Source organism: Bradysia coprophila, unplaced genomic scaffold (assembly GCF_014529535.1).
Source record: "Bradysia coprophila strain Holo2 unplaced genomic scaffold, BU_Bcop_v1 contig_151, whole genome shotgun sequence".
In the NCBI taxonomy this organism is placed as follows: Eukaryota; Metazoa; Arthropoda; class Insecta; order Diptera; family Sciaridae; genus Bradysia; species Bradysia coprophila.
In genome coordinates, this window is record NW_023503423.1 from 9,495,404 (window position 1) to 9,519,112 (window position 23,709).

At 37.6% G+C, this 23,709-nt stretch overlaps 3 protein-coding genes and 1 long non-coding RNA gene across 4 annotated transcripts; 2 read left to right on the plus strand and 2 right to left on the minus strand.

Moving 5' to 3' along the window:
- Nucleotides 1-4,063: 4,063 nt before the first annotated feature.
- Nucleotides 4,064-5,992, minus strand: LOC119074920 (mitochondrial ribonuclease P catalytic subunit). The gene is made up of 5 exons (XM_037181311.1): nt 5,513-5,992; nt 5,010-5,441; nt 4,701-4,950; nt 4,509-4,645; nt 4,064-4,449 (listed from the first exon to the last, which is right to left on the minus strand). Exons 1-5 carry the CDS (start codon nt 5,902-5,904, stop codon nt 4,116-4,118), a joined length of 1,545 nt encoding a protein of 514 aa, XP_037037206.1. The 5' UTR covers nt 5,905-5,992; the 3' UTR covers nt 4,064-4,115.
- Nucleotides 5,993-7,378: 1,386 nt separating this feature from the next.
- LOC119074919 (60 kDa SS-A/Ro ribonucleoprotein) lies at nt 7,379-16,278 on the plus strand. The gene is made up of 7 exons (XM_037181310.1): nt 7,379-7,540; nt 7,603-8,189; nt 8,249-8,762; nt 13,422-13,584; nt 13,646-13,833; nt 13,899-14,065; nt 15,866-16,278. Exons 2-7 carry the CDS (start codon nt 7,621-7,623, stop codon nt 15,999-16,001), a joined length of 1,737 nt encoding a protein of 578 aa, XP_037037205.1. The 5' UTR covers nt 7,379-7,540; nt 7,603-7,620; the 3' UTR covers nt 16,002-16,278.
- LOC119074930 lies at nt 11,383-12,101 on the minus strand. Its single transcript, XR_005087272.1, has 2 exons — nt 12,048-12,101; nt 11,383-11,725 (listed from the first exon to the last, which is right to left on the minus strand). It is a non-coding gene; the product is annotated as an uncharacterized LOC119074930 (long non-coding RNA).
- A 1,935-nt stretch (nt 16,279-18,213) lies between the features above and the next one.
- On the plus strand, nt 18,214-23,689 carry LOC119074924 (odorant receptor 67d-like). The gene is made up of 8 exons (XM_037181318.1): nt 18,214-18,243; nt 18,315-18,551; nt 18,609-19,123; nt 22,869-22,968; nt 23,027-23,116; nt 23,188-23,343; nt 23,410-23,485; nt 23,535-23,689. Exons 1-7 carry the CDS (start codon nt 18,214-18,216, stop codon nt 23,464-23,466), a joined length of 1,185 nt encoding a protein of 394 aa, XP_037037213.1. The 3' UTR covers nt 23,467-23,485; nt 23,535-23,689.
- The last annotated feature ends 20 nt before the right edge of the window (nt 23,690-23,709 follow it).

Consider the following 23,709-nt stretch of genomic DNA (forward strand, 5'->3'; position numbering starts at 1 on the left):
CAATGTACATAGGAAGTTTCACTTTTTCTAGGCTTGATGTTCTTACTATTCCACAATTTTAAGTAGTAGTAGGCTTTGGGAACAATGGGTGAGTCAGCTGCCAGAGAAGAAATTCGTTCGATTCGGTTTTCTTTCGTTTACATTTTTTCAGTACATTTTTCAACCATTTTCCTATCAATACGTTCCTCAACATCTGCCACTTGTGAAGCAAATTTCTTGTGGTAAAATTTTCTTTCACAAATTTTTTGAGTCAATTTTTTGTTGATAAAACTTTTGCGTACGACGCACAATGCGGACAATGCGTCACCCTCAGAGATATCAGTTATTTTGTAAGTAAGATAAAGGACTTGCGTCACATTTACCCTTTATGGGTTTTTGACCGATAAGTATGTAATTTCGACAACATCAAAAAACCTTATGGAAATTAAAAAAATTCTAGATAAATCAGTCTGAATCCCAAAATCTAGAAACCAATCTTGGTCAACCTCACTTATGTCGAAAATAACCCAAATCCATCGAAAAATCCGATGGAAGTTAGAAAGTGCTAGAGGAATCATCTGTCATCCCAAAATTTAGGAACCAACCTTGGAGCACCTCACTCTTGTCGAAAATAAACCAAATCCATCAAAAAGTTTGATGGAAAGTAGGAAGTGCCAGAGGAATCATCTGTCATCCCAAAATTTAGGAACCAACCTTGGAACACCTTACTCATGTCGAATATAACCAAAATCCATCGAAAAATCCGATGGAAGTTAGGAAGTGCCAGAGGAATCATCTGTCATCCCAAAATTTAGGAACCAACCTTGGAACATCAAACTCATGTCGAAAATAACCCAAATCCATAAAAAAATCCAATGGAAGTTAGGTAGCACCAGAGGAATCTCCTGTCATTCCAAAATTTAGGAACCGACCTAGTGGAAGTTAATACTCAATGATCCCCTAGAAGAAATACATCCCAAAACAACACACACCATTCACCACATTACCATCAATATCATGCAACAAAATATACAACTCACACACACATACAAATTGGCTTTTATATGGCATTTGTATGGAGACTTTGGGGAGCTCCAGCTACCAAGATATGGGTTTTTTCCAACTTTTGAAAATTCCATTCTTATTTTTGGGCCATTATTAGCTTACAACCAAAATTTCAGGAAAATCTATAGAAACGTTTGGGAGTTGCTGGATCCACTTTTCCATAGGAACTAACTAACTAACTAACTAACTAAGTAACGTAGGCGATTTTCATTATATGAAAAAACGAAATTTTGCTTATTTTCATACAAACATCAATATTTGAAAGTTGAATATCTCGACCAATTTTGAAGCTGCAGTAACGTGTGATATCTCGTTGAGCTCGTATTGATGCCTAGATTCCAAATATTTTGGGGTCGTTGGAGTTAAAGGTGAGAACTCAAAAAGTTGCTGTAAATATGTTCCGCTTTCCTCAAAAAATTTTTGTTAAAACATTTTTGGTAGTGGACTTGCGACACTTCCGCTTACTAACGTGCGGGCATGATTCTGTTTACTTAGTATGTGCACAGAAACACGAAATTTAACCAAAATTTAATTTGGATAGTTTATGGTTGATTTTCTTAGACTTGAGTTGGTCGTAACTTTAAACAAGTTTTGTTGTGTTCACTTGAACCAGGTCCTATTTTAGGTAATTACCAGATTACCAGATTTAAGGAAAGTAACAAAATTTACCAAAAATTATCGAAAATTAAAATTACCAAAAAAAGACCCTGGCTTGAACTATCGTTGTAGACTCAGTTTTTAACTACTGAAATTCGAGCACAGGCACTTGAGGTTTTCACTGGGAGAAAGGGAAAGAATAATGATTCGACGAGACAAAATTTCTGGAGCAGGAATTTTCATTGAAACTTAAACCGTTCTACTGACGGGTGAAGCACAATTTGAATGATTGGTAGGAATAGAGAAGAAAAGGGGCCATTCATAAATTACGCACGCATCAAAGGGTGAGGTGATGGGCTCGAAAATCATTTGAAAACGAGAGATGGAGGGGTGTTCATACTAAAAGCGTACACAGTCGTCGGAGGAACGGGACAGAAAAGTAATTGTCAGTGTATATGGTGTACACCGTCACTAATCCCCGTGGATTAGTGACGACGCTTTAATCCAAGGCTGTATACTTTGGGGAGGTCACGCAGATCGCCATTTTATTAGATACGCGGGAACACACCTTTTCCATACAAACAAATTCACCAAAATTGAATTTGTATGGCGTGGTGAATTTTTTGTATGAAACGTGGTGTGTAACCCGCGTATCTGCATCTGCGTGACCTCCCCAAAGTATACAGCCTTGGCTTTAATCACCGATGATTTTAGTGACGTCAGTAATCTCTAGTGATTTGTGACGTCTTCCTAAAAAAAATAGGTAACGGGCGTGAGTAATTCATGAATGGTTTCTAGAGCCTAATATTTTGGAATCGTTTTTGAGAATTTTTGGGAATTTAGGGAATTTTTGGGAATTTTTGGGAGTTTTTGGGAGTTTTGGGAATTAATTCCCAAAAATTCCCTAAAATTCCCAAAAAATTTCTTTTCTTTGCATTTTTATAATTAAATGCTCGTAAAAGATCAGGAAAAGTTCAAAAACCTTTAAAAACTATGAACAAGCAAAAAAAAAATTTGGATTTTTTTTGGAATTTTAGTGAACTTTTGAGAATTGGTTCCCAAATATTATGCTCTGAAGGATATAATTCTCGTCGATGTACTCGCACCAGCCAGGGCGTATACTCTACTTGTAGGTCTCTCCAAAGCCGACATTAGTACAACACCACAATAATTTAAGAGCAATCTACACTCCGACCCCCTATGAAATACATTTTTGATGATAACTTTTTATTCGAATTATTTTTGAAAAAAGTGGCCTCATCGTTTGGTGCCAGAGAACATATAAGGTTTCGATAGCCACTGGAATTGTCCAGATTGATGCGAAAAATCTCAAAACTCCTAAAATTTGTGTTTTTATGATATATTTTGAACTTTTGAGTTTTCTCGACGTAGACTGCATCAATTTTTACAATAAACCGCGAGCGTTAGTCCATATTATTTTTATTTCAATGAACACATCAAAAACACACTGAAAATGTATATTGATATTGGAAAAGTGGAATTTGAAATTTTTAATTTCAGTTTAAAAAGCCGCTCCAATTTTCAAAAAATCGCTCGCTTGAAAAAAAAAACAATTTCGTGACTTAACAAATTGGGATGTTTTATTTGTTGACAGTTTTTTTCAATTGTGATCACCGAGATAACCAGAAAACCAACACTAACAAACAAAATATTCCTATCAGCTGACAGATACCTAATATCCCATTTCGATTCTTTAGAGTTTCCGTACGTGAGTTCATCATGGCAGTGATTTTTTTAATTAATTTCTATAAAAAAATATAAAAAGTGTTTATAACAAAAATAAACTTTTATTAAAAAAGGCTCGCGGTTTATTCTGGTGGCTATCGAAACTTTATATGTTGTGGCACCAAACGATGAAACCAATTTTTTTCAAAAAATATTCTAATAAGAAGTTATCATCGAAAATGTTTTTCATAGAAGGTCGGAGTGTAGATTGCCCTTAAAATAATTATTTTTGAGTTATAGCCGAAAAAGGGTTTTCGGTACCCTCTGACATGCCCTTTGAACACTTTAACCGAAAATTTAAAAAAATGTTCGAAAAAAATGAAAGATACGATTCTCTAGAATTGAAGACGAATCTATCACTCATTAAAATCGGAGACCACTTGTTCCCCTATAACCATCACCTCCAGTTTTGGCGATATGCCGCTTAAGCTCAATTTACTCAATATATTATATTCAATATGTTCGGAAATATTTTTTGTTTTTTTTTTGTTGGAATTTTTGGGAATTTTAGGGAATTTTCGGGAATTTTTGGGAATTTAGGGAATTTTTGGGAATTTTTGGGAATTTTGGGAATTTAGAGAATTAATTCCCAAATATTAGGCTCTGGGTTTCTAATTAGATTTTCGCTGTCCTAGAATATTTGTTCGCTTACCGTAACAGCATAACGACTTGCGTCCCAACTCCAATAAAAATTCATTTTGATTCAAACAGCGCAACGTCAATTTTCTTTAATTTGTCGACACGCACAACCAGTTCTTCCGCAATTCAAAATAAGTTTGGTGAAACGTACAATGCGAACTGTCTTCAAACGGAATATGCCAGCCACCCTCATCCACTTGCTGTGCATTCATATCGAAATCTATCCGATCTTCAAATCCAACACGTCCACCATCGTTGACGAATTTGACCATGTACTGATGTTGCTGTTGCCATCGCCGGAAGACTATTTTCAATTTGTCATCCATTTTGAAGGCATGATCTCGGATTAGGTCACGTGTCACGAAATCTGTGTTGGGACCGCTTTTCAGAGCCGAATATAGGAAAAATGGATCGTCTGTTGATCTGGAAAGAATTTATCGTTCAAATCCGACATGAATCCGATCAGAAGGTCTGGCACGTACAAATTTTCGGTTAGAAATACATTCGCATTGGAGCGAATGTAATTCATTTGAGCTTTCGGCCAACGTTCCATATGCTTCCGGCCAACGACAAGTACAGTCTTATTACGATCCACGAAATGTTTGACGACACTGGCCAGCTGAAACGATTTTATTTGTTCAGTGTCCACTACTTGCAATTTTAATGTTGTTTACCATAGTCGCCTGAGCCGTATGATTGGAAGCGTGTGCCAAGAACGCTGTATTCAGTCCATCAATGACGCAATCATACGGCATCGTTCTGTCGATAAATGCATTGAATGCCTCCAGTTCTTGTGGTGTTGATTTAGTAAAAACGTTGTGTCCAATCAAGGCCTTGTCGAGGAAGTGGATTCTTAAACTGTTGAATTCGTCGTCGGTTACATCGGCACCACGGAGCCGCTTGCGACATGCATGACATTTTCCTCTGAAACATCACAAGTGACATAATGCTTTCCACACGTTCAAGGATTTCGAAAAATTTACTGTTTGCTAACAGTGGTAAAGTGACAGCTATGGTTAAATCTGAGGAAGACACGCTGGATCTCATTTACCACTTTCGTCGAAACCAATATTTGTTTGTCTCCGATGAACGTCAACAATTTGTTGATCCTTTCCGTGAATGAACTTTCATCCTTCTCACAATAGCCAATGTAGGTTGTGAACACTTCGTTGTCAAGAACAGTGCATTCGGTAGCCATAACATTTAGTAAATTCCACACAAGATGTTCGTCCTCCTCGTGAATGGCTCGTTGAACAACAGCACTATATGCAATCATTGATGGTTTTGAATAGATTTTAATTGAATCTAAAACTTCTAGAGATTTACGCCAATCGGCAGTTAACACGAGACCCTGAACAACAGCTGAACCTAAGTTAGCGTCAAAAACTTGATACTTTTCGAGGAAATATTGGTACCTGCAAAGAAATATCAGTTAGCCTGATTGTACTGATTGTTCATTGCGTTGTCAGGGTTGTCAGTCACTAACAAGTCAATGATCTCCTGTTGATCCTTAGCAGTTATCTCTGTTCCATGTTTGTTTGCTCTGTAATAGAGTTTCAGAAGGTTCACCAATGTGCCCATTTTCAGCTCCTGACCGGATTGTTTCAAATAATCTACGTATGACTTTCCAACGTGTAACTGGTTAGGAAGACAATTTTCTAAAATAGTTTGGTCAACGTTAATCGTTGACCGTTTGGGCACATACTGCAAAACTTTTTCTCTTAGGTCATGCCATTCATTTGTTGTCAGCTTGTTATTTTGGTCCAGTGTTTGTCGGATTACAGAGTGCTCCACCGTACCTTCCTTAAATAGGTTGCTCGCATAGCGAACATTGATGGGCCTTACGAAACACTTTACAAACTTGTACGATTTGAGCATTTTTATGAGGGAAAACGAACTTAAGTTGCAAGATTTTTTGAAAATTGTAATGACAGTTGAATGACAGCAAGAACATATGGTACATGGGTAAAGTCGGTAAAGTAGATCCATTATATTTAAAGACATACATGAACTGTCATGGATTAATGGCGGGCTATTCAAATATTCAGTACTAATCTAGCTGAATTTACTAATAACACAACCGCTGTAGAGGAAGCCGTAGGGACGAGTATGTCGAGAGAGTTTGCAAGTTTTAATCGACGTGGAATTATCTACGGTCGGGTGAATTTGTCGATTTTTGTCGAGTCTGTTGAAATACTGTAATATCTAACTGGTCGTATGGCCAACGTAGTTAAGACTGTATTGTTCGATCCATAGAGTTCTACTCGAGAGTTGGCAAGATGGCGCTTTTCTATGGAAATGCTAGTTCTAAGAGGAAACCAGCATTTTGGGTGCTGATGCTCCTTAAAACAGCATTCTGTGCGGCCAGTAGCCATTTTTCTTAGCAAAGTTGTGTTGTGTTGCTGATTTAATATTTTTTTGTTTATGTTTTGTGCATAATTTTGTTTATTATTTTGTGGTTTTTGTATTAGTGATATTAGTGAAACGATCAGTGCAAATTTAGATGCAACTTTTGTTATGTTTATAAATGTTCATTTTCACATTGAACAGTTGACCGGCGAGGACAAATTAATCAAAATTGATCCAACAGAATGAATGAATGAACTTATCCATTTTAAACGAAATTAAATTTTTTCGCTTGATTACGCTGCAATCTTTTTATTAAAAACATTTTTGTTTTGTGCATCACATCAAAACAAAATATTTTACATGACGTGTCAGGTATGACAATTTGACATACAAGTCAGGGTTACTAAATATTTCAAGAATAGGGTTGTCCATGTACAGGCCACAAGGGTAGATGATAAAACGACAAAACGCCATCTCGCCAACTCTCGAGTCTAACTCTATGGTTCGATCTATATAAGAGAACAAAATAAACGTCACTGTCGTACCAAGCATTCAACTAAAAGGCTGTGTTTTGCTGTGAACTCCGCGAACTCTGCTGGATCCAAGTTTATTACTGTCTAACCCCTCCAAAATCGTGTTCTTTGCAAAATCTCGGCTTCTTAATATCAAAATACAAAAAATAAAAATGTAACTGGCAACAGGTATTGATGATAAGCTTCCACGATCCATACTTTGTGGAAAATACAGTTTTTCTGATTTTTCTTTCGAGAACTCATCAGTTACATGGCCAATCTTGAAATCAGGATAAACAGGTGACTGATCGTTCTCTCAGCGAGTCTCCACTTGAATCAGGGGACTAGACCATAGCTCAGATGTGAAGTCTGCGTTCTGCATTTGACATTCTACAGTTTTATATGTTTGTTAAAAATAACTGTAGTAAATCGTCCAAAAACACGTTACACACCCTTGTAAGCGCAACCTTGGTCTGAGGGATTTATGATGACACTTTGATGTGGCACCACTAAACTGCCATATCGACATTTTATTAAAAACAAAAGAAAAATTTGTTTAACATTTTCCCAAGCAATTGAATAGGAATTACGAACGCTTACACCATTATACCATTAAATTGTTCATTAGAGTACCCGATTGAATCGATCGAAATGTAGGCGCTGTGATCATTTCAACCTAAGCGATTGTATGATTTTCTTGTGTACTTGTCCACAGCTCGACATAACCTTCACAATGGATTCGCAGTTGGAAGTGAAAATGGGTCAATTGAGACCCGCAAAACTGGAGAAGAAAGAGCCGAAAGTCTTTAATAAGGGTGAGGTTACTCTTGAGCCGACGGCAAGACTGATGCGTTTCCTTTACATCGGTAACGATCGAAATGTTATGGTTAGCCAGAGATGCAATCCCATTTCACTTGATGATCTGGATAACCGCTTAAGTTTCATCAAAGACATGGCTGCTTTGCGATTTAGCTTGCCGTTCGGTATCATTAAGAAAGTCATGCTGAGCGACACTCTACGCCGTAATGATGAGGCTATTTTGGCTATTGCGTATTGTCTTCGTCGAGTTACCAATATCGCAGCAGTGGACATACCCAAAATGCAGGCCGAGATTTATCGAGCAGTTCCAGATCTACTGAAGACCGATAGCGATTTGTTTTTGTTCGTTTCGCTGAACTGTAAGGTTTACAATAAAACGAGTTTTGGTCGAGGAATGAAAACCGCGATCCGTCTGTGGTATGAACAGCGAACGGCAAAAGAGCTGGCTGATATATTCGGTCGGAATCGTGGGATGCACGGATGGTATGCTTCTGATGAATGTTTAAACTGTTCGCCTTTCGTGTAAAGCGGATTAATTTCAGGACTCATTGTGACATCATCCGGATGTGCCACTTGAAATTTGACGAAACCACAGAAAATGACAAAGCGAAAGTCATTGCTACACTGTTCAAGCGGTCCACAGCAACCATTACCGATCTGAAAGCACAGCAGGCAACCGTTCCGGACGAAAATTGGCCGGAGGCAATAAAACGAATCTATCAAATATGTTCGTTGAAGGTCAACGAAAGTGCATCGGACGCCGCCGAAATGATTCGATTGTACAATTTCGATATCGAACAGTTGCCGATTCATTTGATATCACAAATTGAAATTTGGGACATTTTGATACCGACGATGAGCTACCGTGATGTGTTGAAAGTCTTGCAAACGTTACACTCGTTAAATATGCTGAAACCGGACGATGCATTATTGAAAAAGATGAGCGGACCACTTGGTAACAGCAACCTAATCAAGGCATCCAATATGCATCCGCTGGAAATTTATTCAATTTGCAAATCGTATGAAAAGAATGAGCGGTACAACGAAACGGTCAAGGTGAGTGCGCTGATATATAATTAACGCTGGACGCGTACTATTAAGGCATTCGGTTTAACGTTTCGCGGCAATGAATTCAATTTTGGATTTGTCTCGACTTTGTTGACCAGATGTCCGTTCTAACTCTTTATCAAAACGCACCAGCCCTTCCCGGCCGTCTCTGTAGCGAAATTATTTAAAAACAAGGCATCAGAACAGTCGGAGCGTTTGCTGCGACTTAGCCCCGTACAACCCGTAATCCTATTTCGTCCGCAACCATAATACGTCCGTAGCCCTAATAAGCCCGGAACCCTAATACGTCTACAACCCTCTAATGCGTCTGTTACCAAAATGCAAGTCAAGTTGGGCATTGTCAAATTTACTGAAACTGTTCATTTTTAAAATTGCGCATAGCGCAATTACGAAAGCCCGTACGAAGTACCTTTCAAAAAAAACCAACAATTTACGACATTATTTTAGAAACCCAAAATTTTTTGCCAACTTTCCATTGGGTATTCAATTACCTCTCAAATGAAACAAAAACTAGCAAAATCGGATGAGATTTACTCGATTTATGTGCAAAAAGCACTTAGGGCCGAGTAGCGGCCTTAGTGCAAGGGCCCAAATTTGAAACTTTTTTTGCCATCATTCTATTCGGCATTCAATTATCTCTCAAATGAAACAAAAACTAGCAAAACCGGATGAGATTTACTCGATTTATGTGCAAAAAACACTTAGGGCCGAGTACCGACCTTTGAGCCCTCCCAACAAGCCCACGTTGCATCTTACCCAAAAACAATGTTCAGCAACTTTGTTCTACTCGTCAATACCTTTCATTTTATATATCTCAAGCAGCTATTGCGTGCGTAGATATCGTCGAAAGACTGAAAAACACCTATAGGGCCCTAGCTCTGGAAGGGCTGACCCTACCATGCCCATTTTCGAACTTGACCTTACTTTTGTCGATACCAATCGGGGAAAAAAAGAATTTTGAAAAAAGGTTGTGATTTGCTCAAGCTAGAGGGGTCACGGACGGACGGACGGACGGACATTTTTAGCCCCGTACGAAGTACTGGGGGCTTATAAGATTAATATGCCGTTTGTAACACGTCGAATTGGAAGCAGACAGTAAGGGCAAAGCATTTGGTTATGTTCATAGATGACGAATCCGCAATAAAAAAAATGTCCGTCCGTCCGTCCGTCCGTCCGTCCGTCCGTCCGTCCGTCCGTCCGTCCGTGACCCCTCTAGCTAGAGTAAATCACAACCTTTTTTCAAAATTCTTTTTTTCCCCGATTGGTATCGACAAAAGTAAGGTCAAGTTCGAAAATGGGCATGGTAGGGTCGGCCCTTTCAGAGCTAGGGCCCTATAGGTGTTTTTCAGTCTTTCGACGATATCTACCGAAATACGCACGCAATAGCTGCTTGTGATATATCAAATGAAAGGTATTGACGAGTAGAACAAAGTTGCTGAACATTGTTTTTGGGTAAGATGTAACGTGGGCTTGTTGGGAGGGCTCAAAGGTCGTTACTCGGCCCTAAGTGTTTTTTGCACATAAATCGAGTAAATCTCATCCGATTTTGCTAGATTTAGTTTTTTATGGAAGGTAATTGAATACCGAAAAGAACGTGGCGAAAAAAGTTTCAAATTTGGGCCCTTGGACTAAGGCCGCTACTCGGCCCTAAGTGCTTTTTGCACATAAATCGAGTAAATCTCATCCGATTTTGCTAGTTTTTGTTTCATTTGAGAGATAATTGAATGCCGAATAGAATGATGGCAAAAAAAAGTTTCAAATTTGGGCCCTTGCACTAAGGCCGCTACTCGGCCCTAAGTGCTTTTTGCACATAAATCGAGTAAATCTCATCCGATTTTGCTAGTTTTTGTTTCATTTGAGAGGTAATTGAATACCCAATGGAAAGTTGGCAAAAAATTTTGAGTTTCTAAAATAATGTCGGAAATTGTTGGTTTTATTTGAAAGGTACTTCGTACGGGCTTTCGTAATTGCGCTATGCGCAATTTTAAAAATGAACAGTTTCAGTAAATTTGACAATGCCCAACTTGACTTGCATTTTGGTAACAGACGCATTAGAGGGTTGTAGACGTATTAGGGTTCCGGGCTTATTAGGGCTACGGACGTATTATGGTTGCGGACGAAATAGGATTACGGGTTGTACGGGGCTAAGTCGCAGCAAACGCTCCGACTGTTCTGATGCCTTGTTTTTATTGCGGATTCGTCATCTATGAACATAACCAAATGCTTTGCCCTTACTGTCTGCTTCCAATTCGACGTGTTACAAACGGCATATTAATCTTATAAGCCCCCAGTACTTCGTACGGGGCTAAAAATGATTTGATACAGTTACGGACAAAAAAGTTCATCGAAAGTGTTAGGCGACACTGACAAAGTAAATCAAATGTCGTTGTCCTCTCCATTGTATCCATTTGTTTGAGAGCTGGGGTGTTTCTATGCAATGAACCAAACGGACGTGTTGTGTATGTATTTGAATAATGTTGAAACATACAGGGATGTGCGACTAGCTTTCTTTGCAACACGTACTCGTAGATATTCTAATAGTCCGTTGCCTGAGCTTGTTCACAATCGTACAAAATATCAGTATAACGTTCACAGAAAATTGGACAAATCAAAGTATTTACTTCACGTTTATTCTGCCATGGTCGATCCATTTAAATACAGTTTCTAATGAATCTCACTTCAAAAACAATCCAGCAAAATGGATCAAAGTTCCGGCCAAATTTCTCAGAAAATCGATGGGAAGCAAATCCAATGATTGCTGCCTTCGCGACAGTAAACACCGGCCGGCTTATTGTCCCACGCACAATGACAATGACCGCCTCTTTCACCTCCAGCTTGGCACTGACATCCGTTCCACTCGAAATGATTGTGACCGCTAGTCGAGGAAATAACTGCGAGCATGACCACAGCGAAGACAAGAACGAACACGATTCGTTGATTCATGTTGGATTCTGAAATGAAATTTTTAGAAATTTTTTTTCTGCGTCGTCCTGAAGTGCTGGTGGCTGCGAGTAGACTATAACGTTACACCAATAAAAGGATTGGATTCAAGTCAAACTAAAGTATGGTTTCCACTTAACAAAAAGTACTCCGTGTGAGAGCCGTGAGAGAGCGAACTGTCAAGTAAACAAAGCTAAAATTTAAAGAATTCAATTTTGTCTCTCACACATAGTACTTTTTTGGAAATCAAGCCTAAATCTAAATTGGTCAACATACAATAGGAATATCCCAACTGTCGATTTATCAACCAGTCAACCTACGAATTCTACTCACCACGTACGATCTTATTTGATGTGTTGCGAATATGCAACTAATTCATCACACTGCTGACTATTCGAATTTAAATAATTTTTTGGTTCGCTAATCGTGCACGATATGAACTTTCACCTTTTTCTTTGCAAAACATCTGTACAGATAGACGGGAAGTATCGCGTAATACTGATAACATGGGATTATCCCATTGTACTGTGAGAGATTCGTAAAAACCGACGAGTTGAATCTATGACATGCCCTACAAAACGTGCCTTCGACATAGGTGATAGAACAAATCGGGAAATTTGAATGTTTGTGACTCAAGTTCACAGATTTTCGAATTGTTTGTGCTAAAATCCACTTCCAGCGTGGAACCTATGTCTCCAAAGATATCAACCACTTTATATGTCCACAAAATGGGCTATCATTAATATTTCTTTTTCTTTATTAAAAGCGAAAAAAAGGCTGCAAATCGCAACCGGTAAAAAAACGATCTTTTCAAAAAACAAATATTTACAATAATTAAAAATCATCAATTCCATTACGTCCCAAGGTCCCTAAAATGCAACTAGAATTTCTTCGTTGAATCGCAATGGAAACCTTCTGTAGCAGGTATCGCTTGATATCTCAACAAAATTACTAGGTGTCGCAAAGCCACACCTGAAGCAGTGTAGATTGAAACCAAGGAACCAAAAGAACTAAAGGATATTCAGAAAAGTGCACCTGAAAAAATGACGAATGTTATATCCACTCTCCAATGGCACAAAAAAGGGACTGACAAAATTTTTGAAAATGCCACGCTTCCTTCTGACCCTCTCTGCCCTTACACACACTTTTTACATTGTGATTGAACCGTATTGTTTGTACGGGCAATTAGGGAACAACTGTGATACGCAAAAGGTACCCGTGGACGATAATTTCTTTGCCAGTTCTGTTGGAAATTCCATTTTTGGTGTTACGTCATCGACGCAGGGCCTATTTTTGGAATTTTTTTTGGAAATTTTTTATAAAATTTCCAAAAAATTGCAAAGAATTTCCAAAAACTGCGAACGTCCAAAAACCGAGCCTTGCGTTTTAGCTGACTCTCAATTATTTTGTTTGATTCTTGGCACTATCAGCTTTCAAATGTAGTCGAGCATGATTAATTAATGAGATGAGAGCGTCAATAATCAAACAAAATCATTGAGAGCCGGCTAAAACACAAGGCTGAGTTCAGGAGTTGGCAAAACAGTTCGAAATGATGGAAAAATTCGGTTTTTGGACGTTCGCAGTTTTTGGAAATATTTGGCAATTTTTTGGATATTTCGGAAAAAATTTCCAAAAATAGGCCCTGCACCGACGTGACCTTTATAACCCCTTTGAACTAACAAAAAAAAATGATTTCTTCTCACGCAGAATAAATGGTACCAGAAGAAAAAAGTGAAAAAACTAGGACTGGTTACCAGCCCGACCATCACCGAACGATTGTTAGTCGGAGTTAACCATGCAACTAACAGTAGTCCGCAAACTGGATGCGATTTTTGCATTACATTGGATTTGAGAGAATCAGCGAAAAAACGTAATTTCCGGTTTATGGAATTTTGGTTTCTGGCTGACATTTTCACCAATTGCTCTTCTAGGTGCTGTGCTGCGCATGAAGCAAGTAACTTGTTTGGAAGCGATGGTCTTGTTTGCCTTAACATTTCAGAAGCGCGAACGAAACACCAGCATTTTTTCGTTCACTCCACACGAAGATGTATTGATGCCGATTCCATTCACCACGGACATGACATTCGAGCAGGCCTTGACCTACTGTGAAAAGCTAGTGGTTTGAACATTTAATCCTTTGGTGGATGGTTCAAAATATATTTTTTTCGTTTTGCTCGTTTTCAGGTGAAAAGAACCAAACCGAAGCTCTCTCTACCGATGCAGTATGTTGACAAGAAGTTCAAGAATACGATTTTCATTACCATTGTTGATTCGGTGGCTAGATTTTGCCAAAGTGGAGAAGCGCCGATTGATCAATTTCGATTGTATAGGAAGACGCACACTCATTCCAAGTAAGTTTTAAATGACGGTGATTTAAAATTGACATCTCACACGCCTGATGTAAATTATTGTTTCGACTGCTGACATCGCCTTTCGAAAATTTGTTTTAATGGACGTATATATGACGTATACAAGACAAGTGCAATTTACCAAAAAATTCCAAAAATTAGAAATAGTTGTTCGCTCAATTTCGAAGTTTTTCTTAGACTTCGTGATTTCAATGTTAAGTTCGCCTAAATAATCAAACTTTTACACTTACTTTCAACTGCTCGTAACTCGTCAGGGTTGCGTTCGACCCCCCATGATCGACTATTTCCTCCGAAAGTACATACAACTACCTTTTTAATGACACCTCACACGACCTTGTACGTGTCGTGTAGCCGGAGAAATTTCCATACGAAAAGTGCATGTTTTCGACTTTCGATCACCTCTCGCTGGGCGCATAAGCATCGACGAATTTTCAAAAAAAAATATTTCTAGGGACCAATACCTATCTTGGCACAAATAAAAAGTCCGCTGGAAAATGCTTCCGATTTCGGCAGGTCGTTTTTCAAAAGAATCCCTCTAGAAATGTTGGAAACTGCGTAACAGATTCAATAGTCTTCTGGCTTTCGTACCACGAGTCTGAAAACTCATCTTTCGATTTTAACAGGTAAAGAGAGTACTGACCCATCAGCCGTTCAAAATTTTTCGATCGTCGCTACTTTAAAATGGTCATTAAGACCCTCACTTGGAAGAAATGTCATTTAGCATTTGGAAAAATGTCATTCCAAGTTAACGTCTTAAGTGTTCAGCGTCTCACATTTTCATGAAATTTGTAATTTCATGAACGAAATGATCTAATTTTTTATGACAAATCCTGTCGACGCCATGCCGACTGACGTGTCTGTGATAAAATTGTTTTGTGTTTAGTGCCAGTTGGACATGATTTTTTGGTCATCTTTTCGATGATTTGAGAGATTGTCAAATGTTAATTTGTAATGAGGTGCTGTCGGTTTTAAAAAGCTCACCAGTCTAGATTAAACAGCCTCGATGAAGCGAGGCTGTTTAGTCTAGATTATTAAACAGCATCGAGTCAGCGTGTCAGTTTGTAAACATTCATTCAAATCGAGCCTTTTACTTGCCATTACCAGGACCATATGTTGTACTACGTTTTGTGGGTATATTTTCATAGTAGCTTCTCACTAAATTTCGAAATTTCCATCGAGAGAGGGCAAAACTTTTTTCAGGAAATTTACAGCTATCTCGTGTAACGGCCCAGTGGAAACAACAGAAGGTGACTTGACCACGCTAGTCTCTGACCGCCACTGGAACCAGAGGTCGAAACAGTAACCTTGTCTCCCTCTCGCTTCACGCGACCCATGGGTAAGGGAAGAGCTTTTCGCCCTGTTAGTATGCTTTCTGTTCTCTTCAATTTGCTCGAACGCAAATCTGGAACGAAGATGAACCACACGTTGTGAAATCAAGTTTCTGGCTCTTAAATTAGTGTTCTTGTTCCCAAAGTGTTTATCTCCAAAAGAAAATATATTCTTAGACCATAACACGGCTAGCAAGTAAAAAACGAAATGTTCGAAATGTTACAGCCTTACAGCCGCTTCATCGAGGCTGTTTATAGATAATGATTGCATTAGAATGACAGTTTTTCTGAGTAAGACCAAGTATACAACCAGTCGATGATATTAAATTTTGACACAAAATTTATGGGCCGTGCGTCAAAAATGTACGATAATATTATATTTCACCGACGGGTTGAATACTTGACTTAATTCAGCTGATTTTGGCGCTGCAAGTAAATCTGTGCTTTGTTTCAGATTCATCGTATTAAATTTGCAGAGAAGTGATGGCGATCTTCAATTTTCTTATGAGAAAGGATTTCTCGAGATATGTGGACTCACGCCAGATACATGGAAAATTATAAATGCGTTCGCTACCAATTCGTTCGCTTAGATATCGCAATCTTCTACAAATTTTCCATTACGAATCATTATTGAAATTATCCCTTTTTTACCATTTTTATTTATTTTAATTTTTTTTTTTACGGATTCACTCACAAAGCAAAGATATTGTAATGCCTTCTTAGAATTCGAAACAAATCATTTACGATTATTTATCGGTTTATGTTTATTCTAGATTTTATCGGTAGCGTTATTACTGAACTAATGTTAAAAAATTTATTTGAATTATTATAATCATCCATATTACGTAAATAAAACGAATTCTCTTATGTTTAATTTGAATTTTGTATGGTGCCTGTTTCGAATACCCAAAAAAATTTGCTAACTGTCTCTCGCTTCGCATGTACCTGCTGAATTCAGAACATTTTTGAATTAGAAATCATCAGAAAAAAGACCTTCCATCAATTAAACAGTTCTGCCAGATTGATACAGAATCTTATCTACGAGATTGAGATGTACAAGACAAGACTATTTGCAAACGACAACGAAAATAAAAAGAAAATTTGTTCTGTCCAATTAATGAATGACCGGTAATCTTTATTGCAAACAAATCGGTCAATTTGCCTAAAGGTTAATCATTTTCATCTTCATGAATTCCGGTCACAGTAAAAATGTCATACAAAATACAAGTGACAAATCACAGTCCGATATTTAACACTGTTTATTTTGACGAGTGGGACGTTATGGCCCGACCCGAAAGTTAAGACAAAATAACTCGTTAAAATAAAAATTTGGAACCTCGTACGTACAGTGAATAGGCAATATAAATGTATATTTCATCTGAGCGAAGTGGAAACCGTAACGTTAACAGAAGCTTCTGAAAATAAATTAAGAGTGGCACAAAGAGTCATGGAACGGAGGATGCTTGGAATTACGCTCAGAGATAGAATGACAAATCAATGGATCCGACAGCAAACAAGAGATGGAATAATGGTATAAAGAGCACAAATTTTCAACAAGTGGCAATGGATCGTTCGGATTGGAAGAGAATTGGGGAGGCCTACGTCCAGCAGTGGATAGAAACAGGCTGAAAAAAAAGAAGAAGAAGCGCCATACAGTTATACTCTTTTTCGTACATACGACGAAAAGCTCAGGGGCGCAAATTGCAATAACCGAATTTCCGTACACAGAAAACCAAAACAAGACTCTTTTTCGCATTTATTGAACTTCAAGGAAACATCCTTCGGAGAGACATCCTTTGGAACGACAAACAGAGCTATAGCTCTTCCCTTTCCCGCACATCACGTAAAGTGGCGAAAAAAAAAAGAAAAGCTGTTTCGACCTCGAGAACTAGCGGCGGTCACAGGTCAGAGTGGACTGACCATCTTCAGTTGCTTCCGCTAGCCTCTTACACAAGACAGCAGCAAAACGTTCCATGAACAACTGTAGGACAGTTTGCATTGAGACATTACCATCTGCTGAGCTTTTCGTCTCAGGTTAAGCAAAATTGGTATGTACGAAGGAGTGTAACCATATGAGAAGCGCCATTTACATTGTCGTATAACGTAAACGAACTAATGATTTATTATGTGGATATAATTGGAAACAGTACAGGATTTTTCTCTGTGGCAGTACAGAAATGTAAGAAAATCGTCCGATTATTTACTTGGCTTATAAAAATTAAAAATAAAATCCGGGCGATTACATGACGCGATGTTGTAGCTACACCGACGTCCGACATGGGAGTTTTAAATTATTATAATTACACCCATTGCATACATTCGATGTTATTATAATTACATTTAAACGAAATAATTTATTCCAATCGATTTTCGTTATTAGGCTGTGTCTATTTTAGATTAGGGTGGATGGATTTTATTAACTTGAAAATCCACGCCCAGCAGCAGCAGCCCTATATTCGTAGCTAACTAAATCATTAGTTTTTTTCGTGTTCTACGTCACAGTTTGTATCGTATTGTGCCTCAATAGGGAACAGTAACAATTATATATAAAGAGAATTGCCATCGTACTATCTTCCATCCATTGCCGAGCTTTCAGCAAGACGATTGTGTTATGCAATTATATATTCAGTGGATGATTTATTCATTCCTAACACTTTGTTTATTTACACCAAAAGAATTACGAATTGGCCGATGCGCAAATCAATCTACATTGACCTTCTGAGGTAGTATACATATAGCGGAGCGCATTATGTTTTTAATTCAAACGGAATTGCTAAGCCTCTGGAGGTTTTGTACAAAAAAATGGAGAAACTTGAAAATCTACTGACAAAGGTAAATTCAGCTAACAATATGCGACAACTGAACGACGCAGAGCAAGTTTGTATTTCTATTTTCGAATGAAGAAATTTGACGAGCTACCCACGATAACTAAAAGGATGTCCGCAATTATGGACTTCATCAATTTTTTCGGATATTTCGTTGGAGTCGAAATTAAATTGAATTGGCAAATGAATAACAGATCAACGTTCACCCTGCTTCTGATTTTTATAGTGACGTGGCTTATCGGTTACACACTTTATGCGCAGTTTCCATCTTTATCATGCGTTGAACTGCTTGGTGGCTCAGCCCTATTACTTTCGGTAAATTTAAAATCTTTGCACATAATCCTTGTGACACATATTTTTGTCCATTGCTAGAGCGCTGCCAAATACGTAACTTTTGTTCTCAATCCCGCAAAATTTGCACAATTGATGAAGTTTATTGAAAACGTGTGCGACATAAATCAATCAGGATATAGAGAGATCATCCTTCGAAATACAACGGCAACAGTTGTTCGTCACTGTAAATTCGTTTTTGGTGGCATAGTCTCCGGTTTAGCTCTATATTCTTGTTGGCCGTGTTATGACTTTTTCATCAACGGAAACTATACATTGGTTTCGCCATTGAGGATGCCATTTGTAGATGAGACAACATTTAAAGGATATTTGATTCTAACATTTGTAAATATCTTTGCCGCGAGTGTTGCTGTTTTCGGCACATATACATACAGTTGCATTTTCTTAAGCTACGTGGACGTCTATGATGGTCTATTATCGTTAGTTGTGGATGACTTTGGCTTGTTTGACCGAATGCACGATAAGAGGAGTCAATTTCGCCCAGAGTGCGCGTGTATATTCAGAAATACAATGGTGGAACTGATGGATATGGCCAGGTATGAAAAATACGAGTTTCATGCACGACACAGACTGAAGCAAACCAGACAGTGCAGACAGTAGTGGTTCACTTGTATGTTGTAATCTTAATAACCTGCCACCAGGTAGCTTAATCGCAATGAATTTTAAATGAGAGCGAACTCGCCGTAATTCGGATTAGGGTCAAGTTTCAAAGAATAAGCTAATGTTTTCGCGTGATTCCATCACATACAAAATAATTGACGTTCCTCTAAGTGATGTAGATGCGAAATGCGAATTATCTCGGCTGACAAAATAATTTCCATATTCTTTACGCTTTGTTGATAGTGAGATTGAGTGCCTGTGTCCTACGAAAGTTCGTTGTTACACGTACATTTGCCCCCCTCGGAAGTGAGTGTTCCAGTGAGTGAGTGAGTGTTCAAAGATAAACAGCCTCGATGAAGCGGGTAACAGTGGCAGAGTCGTTTTGTCGTTGCGTCATTTTGCGACAAAGTGGTTCAACGAAAAAGTGACAGTTGTGAAAATTCTAAATTAGATTTTTTTGTTTTGATGTGGTTGATTGTGATGATTTTTCGTTTTGCGTGTGAAAAAGTGTGCAAAATTATGATTTTATTATATTAATGATTTATTAATTGATTAATAATGTGCCACCCGTGACAGTGTTCTCATAAATAATAAAATCGGTGTTCAATGTTTTCAAAAACGAAAAATTCCATGGCCAATGTTCTCGTTCTCATAAACATTAAAATTGGTTTGAACCTAGGAAAGCACTCCAACTAGATTCTAGATCTGAGATTTTTTCTGATTCAGTTTATGTGAAGAGATTTTCTCTGATTAAATTCCTGTGATCAATCAATTAAAAGCCTCAACCCAACATGATTTTAATTAGACTTGACAGGTTTGACCTGTTGCGAGCATTAATTATGAAAATATTTATTATTTCTTGTGTTCAATCAATTTAAATCGAATTCTTGAAAATTAACATTCAAAAATGTTGCGCTAAAAAAATCCAAATTTTACGACAGATCCACTTTGTCGCATTTTCTCATGTCACATATTTTTGTCTCTGCCACTGTTACCCGCTTCATCGAGGCTGTTTATTCAAAGACTTTCCCTGTGTAATTCACATTACACTCAGAATCAATTTTGTGAATAAACGAACTCTCGTGTGGTTCAAAGCAACTTGCTTTTGATTCTGTTATTTTGACTAGGCATGGGCGATAATCGATAATTATCGACTTTTTTTTATCTAAAATTATCAAAAAAAATATCGATAATCGATAATTATTGATATTTTGATAATCATCAAGATATCGATAATTCTATATATTGATATTTCGGTCCGAAAATCCGATATTTATCGATGTATTCCGTCGGAATAATTCCGATATATCGGTATATTATCATGAATTTTCAGATAAATATCAAAATATCGATATTTTGATAATTATCGAATTTCGATATTTTGATAATTATCGATAATTATTAAATTATCGATAACGATATGATTAATCAATTATCGATAATTTCTTTCGATTGATATTATCGATAATTTTGAACGTCTCCCATCCCTAATTTTGACACCATTGGGGCGGGCTGTAACACCCCACTTATCAAATACACAACTTGGAACCTCGGAAGTAATATACTATTAAATAAGGGGCCTCGACGACACAGTAGTCCAAAATTGTCATATAAATTCAGTTTTTAGCCCCGTACGAAGTACGAAGGGGCTTATAGGATTACGATGCCGTGTGCAATTGATGGAATTCGAAGCAGACGGTAAGGGCAAAGTGTTTGCCTATGTTCATAGATGACGAATCCGCAATACAAATTTGGGCCGTCTGTCCGTCTGTCCGTCACGTCGATATCTTGAGTAAATCAAATCCGATTTCAAAAATTTTTTTTTTCCCTGAAAGATAGTCAAAATAGTGAGGCTAAGTTCGAAGATGGGCATATTCGGGTCGGCCCTTCGTGAGTTAGGGCCACCTAAGTGATTTAAGGTCTTTTGGTGATATTTATGGCAAAATAAACGATGGAAATGTAAATGACACGGCAAATGATAGGTATTGTCAATACCAATCCAGGAAAAAAAAGTTTTTTAAAATCGGGTGAGTGGACCGTGAGTTAGGGCCTTAGAAGTGAAAAGCTACTAGGGCCCTATGTGTATTTTACATAGAACTCAAGTAAATTTAATCCGTTTTTCGTAATTTTTGTTTCATTTGGAAGGTAATCGAACGCCGAATAGAAAGTTGTTGAAAAAAAATTAAATTTGGGTCCTTGGACTAAGGCCACTACTAGGGCCCTATGTGTATTTTACATTGAACTCGAGTAAATTTCATTCGTTTTTCGTAATTTTTGTTTCATTTGGAAGGTAATCGAACGCCGAATAGAAAGTTGTTGAAAAAAAATTAAATTTGGGTCCTTGGACTAAGGCCACTACTAGGGCCCTATGTGTATTTTACATTGAACTCGAGTAAATTTCATTCGTTTTTCGTAATTTTTGTTTCATTTGGAAGGTAATCGAACGCCGAATAGAAAGTTGTTGAAAAAAAATTAAATTTGGGTCCTTGGACTAAGGCCACTACTAGGGCCCTATGTGTATTTTACATTGAACTCGAGTAAATTTCATTCGTTTTTCGTAATTTTTGTTTCATTTGAAAGATAATCGAACACCGAATAGAATGTTGTTGAAAAAAAAATTAAATTTGGGTCCTCGGACTAAGGCCGCTACTAGGGCCCTATGCGTATTTTACATACAACTCGAGTAAATTTCATCCGTTTTTCGTAATTTTTGTTTCATTTGAAAGATAATCGAACACCGAATAGAATGTTGTTGAAAAAAAAAAAAATTGGGTCCTTGGACTAAGGCCGCTACTAGGGCCCTATGTGTATTTTACATATAACTCGAGCAAATTTCATCCGTTTTTCGTAATTTGTGTTTCATTTGGAAGGTAATCAAAGGCCGAATAGAATGTTGTTGAAAAAAAATTAAATTTGGGTCCTCGGACTAAGGCCGCTACTAGGGCCCTATGTGTATTTTGAATATAACTCGAGCAAATTTCATCCGTTTTTCGTATTTTTTGTTTCATTTGGAAGGTAATCAAAGGCCGAATAGAATGTAGTTAAAAAAAAATTAAATTTGGATCCTCGGACTGAGGCCGATACTAGGCCCTATGTGTATTTATACTAAATAAATTAAAATTTTAGGGCTATTTGAAATTTTTGTTTTATTTGAAAGGAACGTCGTACGGGGCTTCGTAATTGCGCTATGCGCAATTTCTAAGATGTACACATTTCATAATAATTTGACTTCAACTACGTTTACGGGTGCAATAGGTCTACGGTCAAAGTAGGGTGACAGACGCACTAGGGTCACGTACGCAATAGATATACGGGTTTGTACGGGGCTCAGTCGCAGCAGACGCTCCGACTGTTCTGATGGCTCGTTTATATTGGTTAATATTATGCCACTGCGTTACGGACTTTCCACACAATATAGATCATCTTCAAGTTACGGTATTTTCAGACGTAATCCACTTAAGTTTCGTTAAATGTTTTGTTCATTCATTCAATTGTATGAATTTGTTTAACGAAGATGGCATTTCTTAACGTGGATGTGGATGGCATTTCAAACAACCTTGAAGATGATCGTTAAATGACCGTTAAAAAAATCGTTTCTTGTGCATGTTATTGGACACAAACCTTTTCCTCAAAAATACACACATTATTCCACTGTTACATAATATACTACTGATGTAATAGATTCAACTTCGCAATGAGGGAATTGTTCGACGACTGCGCAACTGTAGAGATTGTGTGTTGCTTTTATGGGATCGTAGTGGTGCTTTTCGGATATTTAGCAGTATACCAACCGATTTCTCTTATTACCGAAAAACGTTTTTACATGCTACCACTTTTAGAATGACTATATCGGTGGTATTGGTGCCGCTGCATACTTCATTACTGAATTACTGATGTTTTGTTTCATCGGACAGTTGCTGCAAAACACGGTAGACATAATAATTCTCATTTGGATCATTTCTGTCCATCTGGATTCATTTTCATCAAATTACCTTTTCAGAATGATCGGATTTTGATGGTTTTGTATGACACAAAGTGGTATACTTATGACGTTGCGTATCAGAAGGACATATTGTTTGCCCTGCTCATTTTTCAAGACCTTCAACCAATAAGCGTTGCAAGTCTGTATCCGTTGAACTTTGAAACTGGTTTACAGGTTATTTCTAGCGTGTACTACGCAACACTCCTACAGCATAATCATATCTTGTACAATAAATTTCAGGTGGTCAACAACATCTATTCGTCTTTGATGATTATATTGGAATTTTTAGATAAATAGGACATTTTGTTATCCAAACCTTAGACTAAATTGAATCAAACAGAATCAAAAGGTCGCCATCATCAAAAACGAGAACATTAAATTACTGATTGCACTATAAAGGGACATCAATCAATTACCAATTATTCATTCAACAAAATTCGTTTGAATGTTCACATTTTTGTCGCACCAGAAAATAAATGATTGTGCACCGCGATACACAATGTCGATTTTTGGAGCTCTAGTTCAAAGTTTTTAAAATGA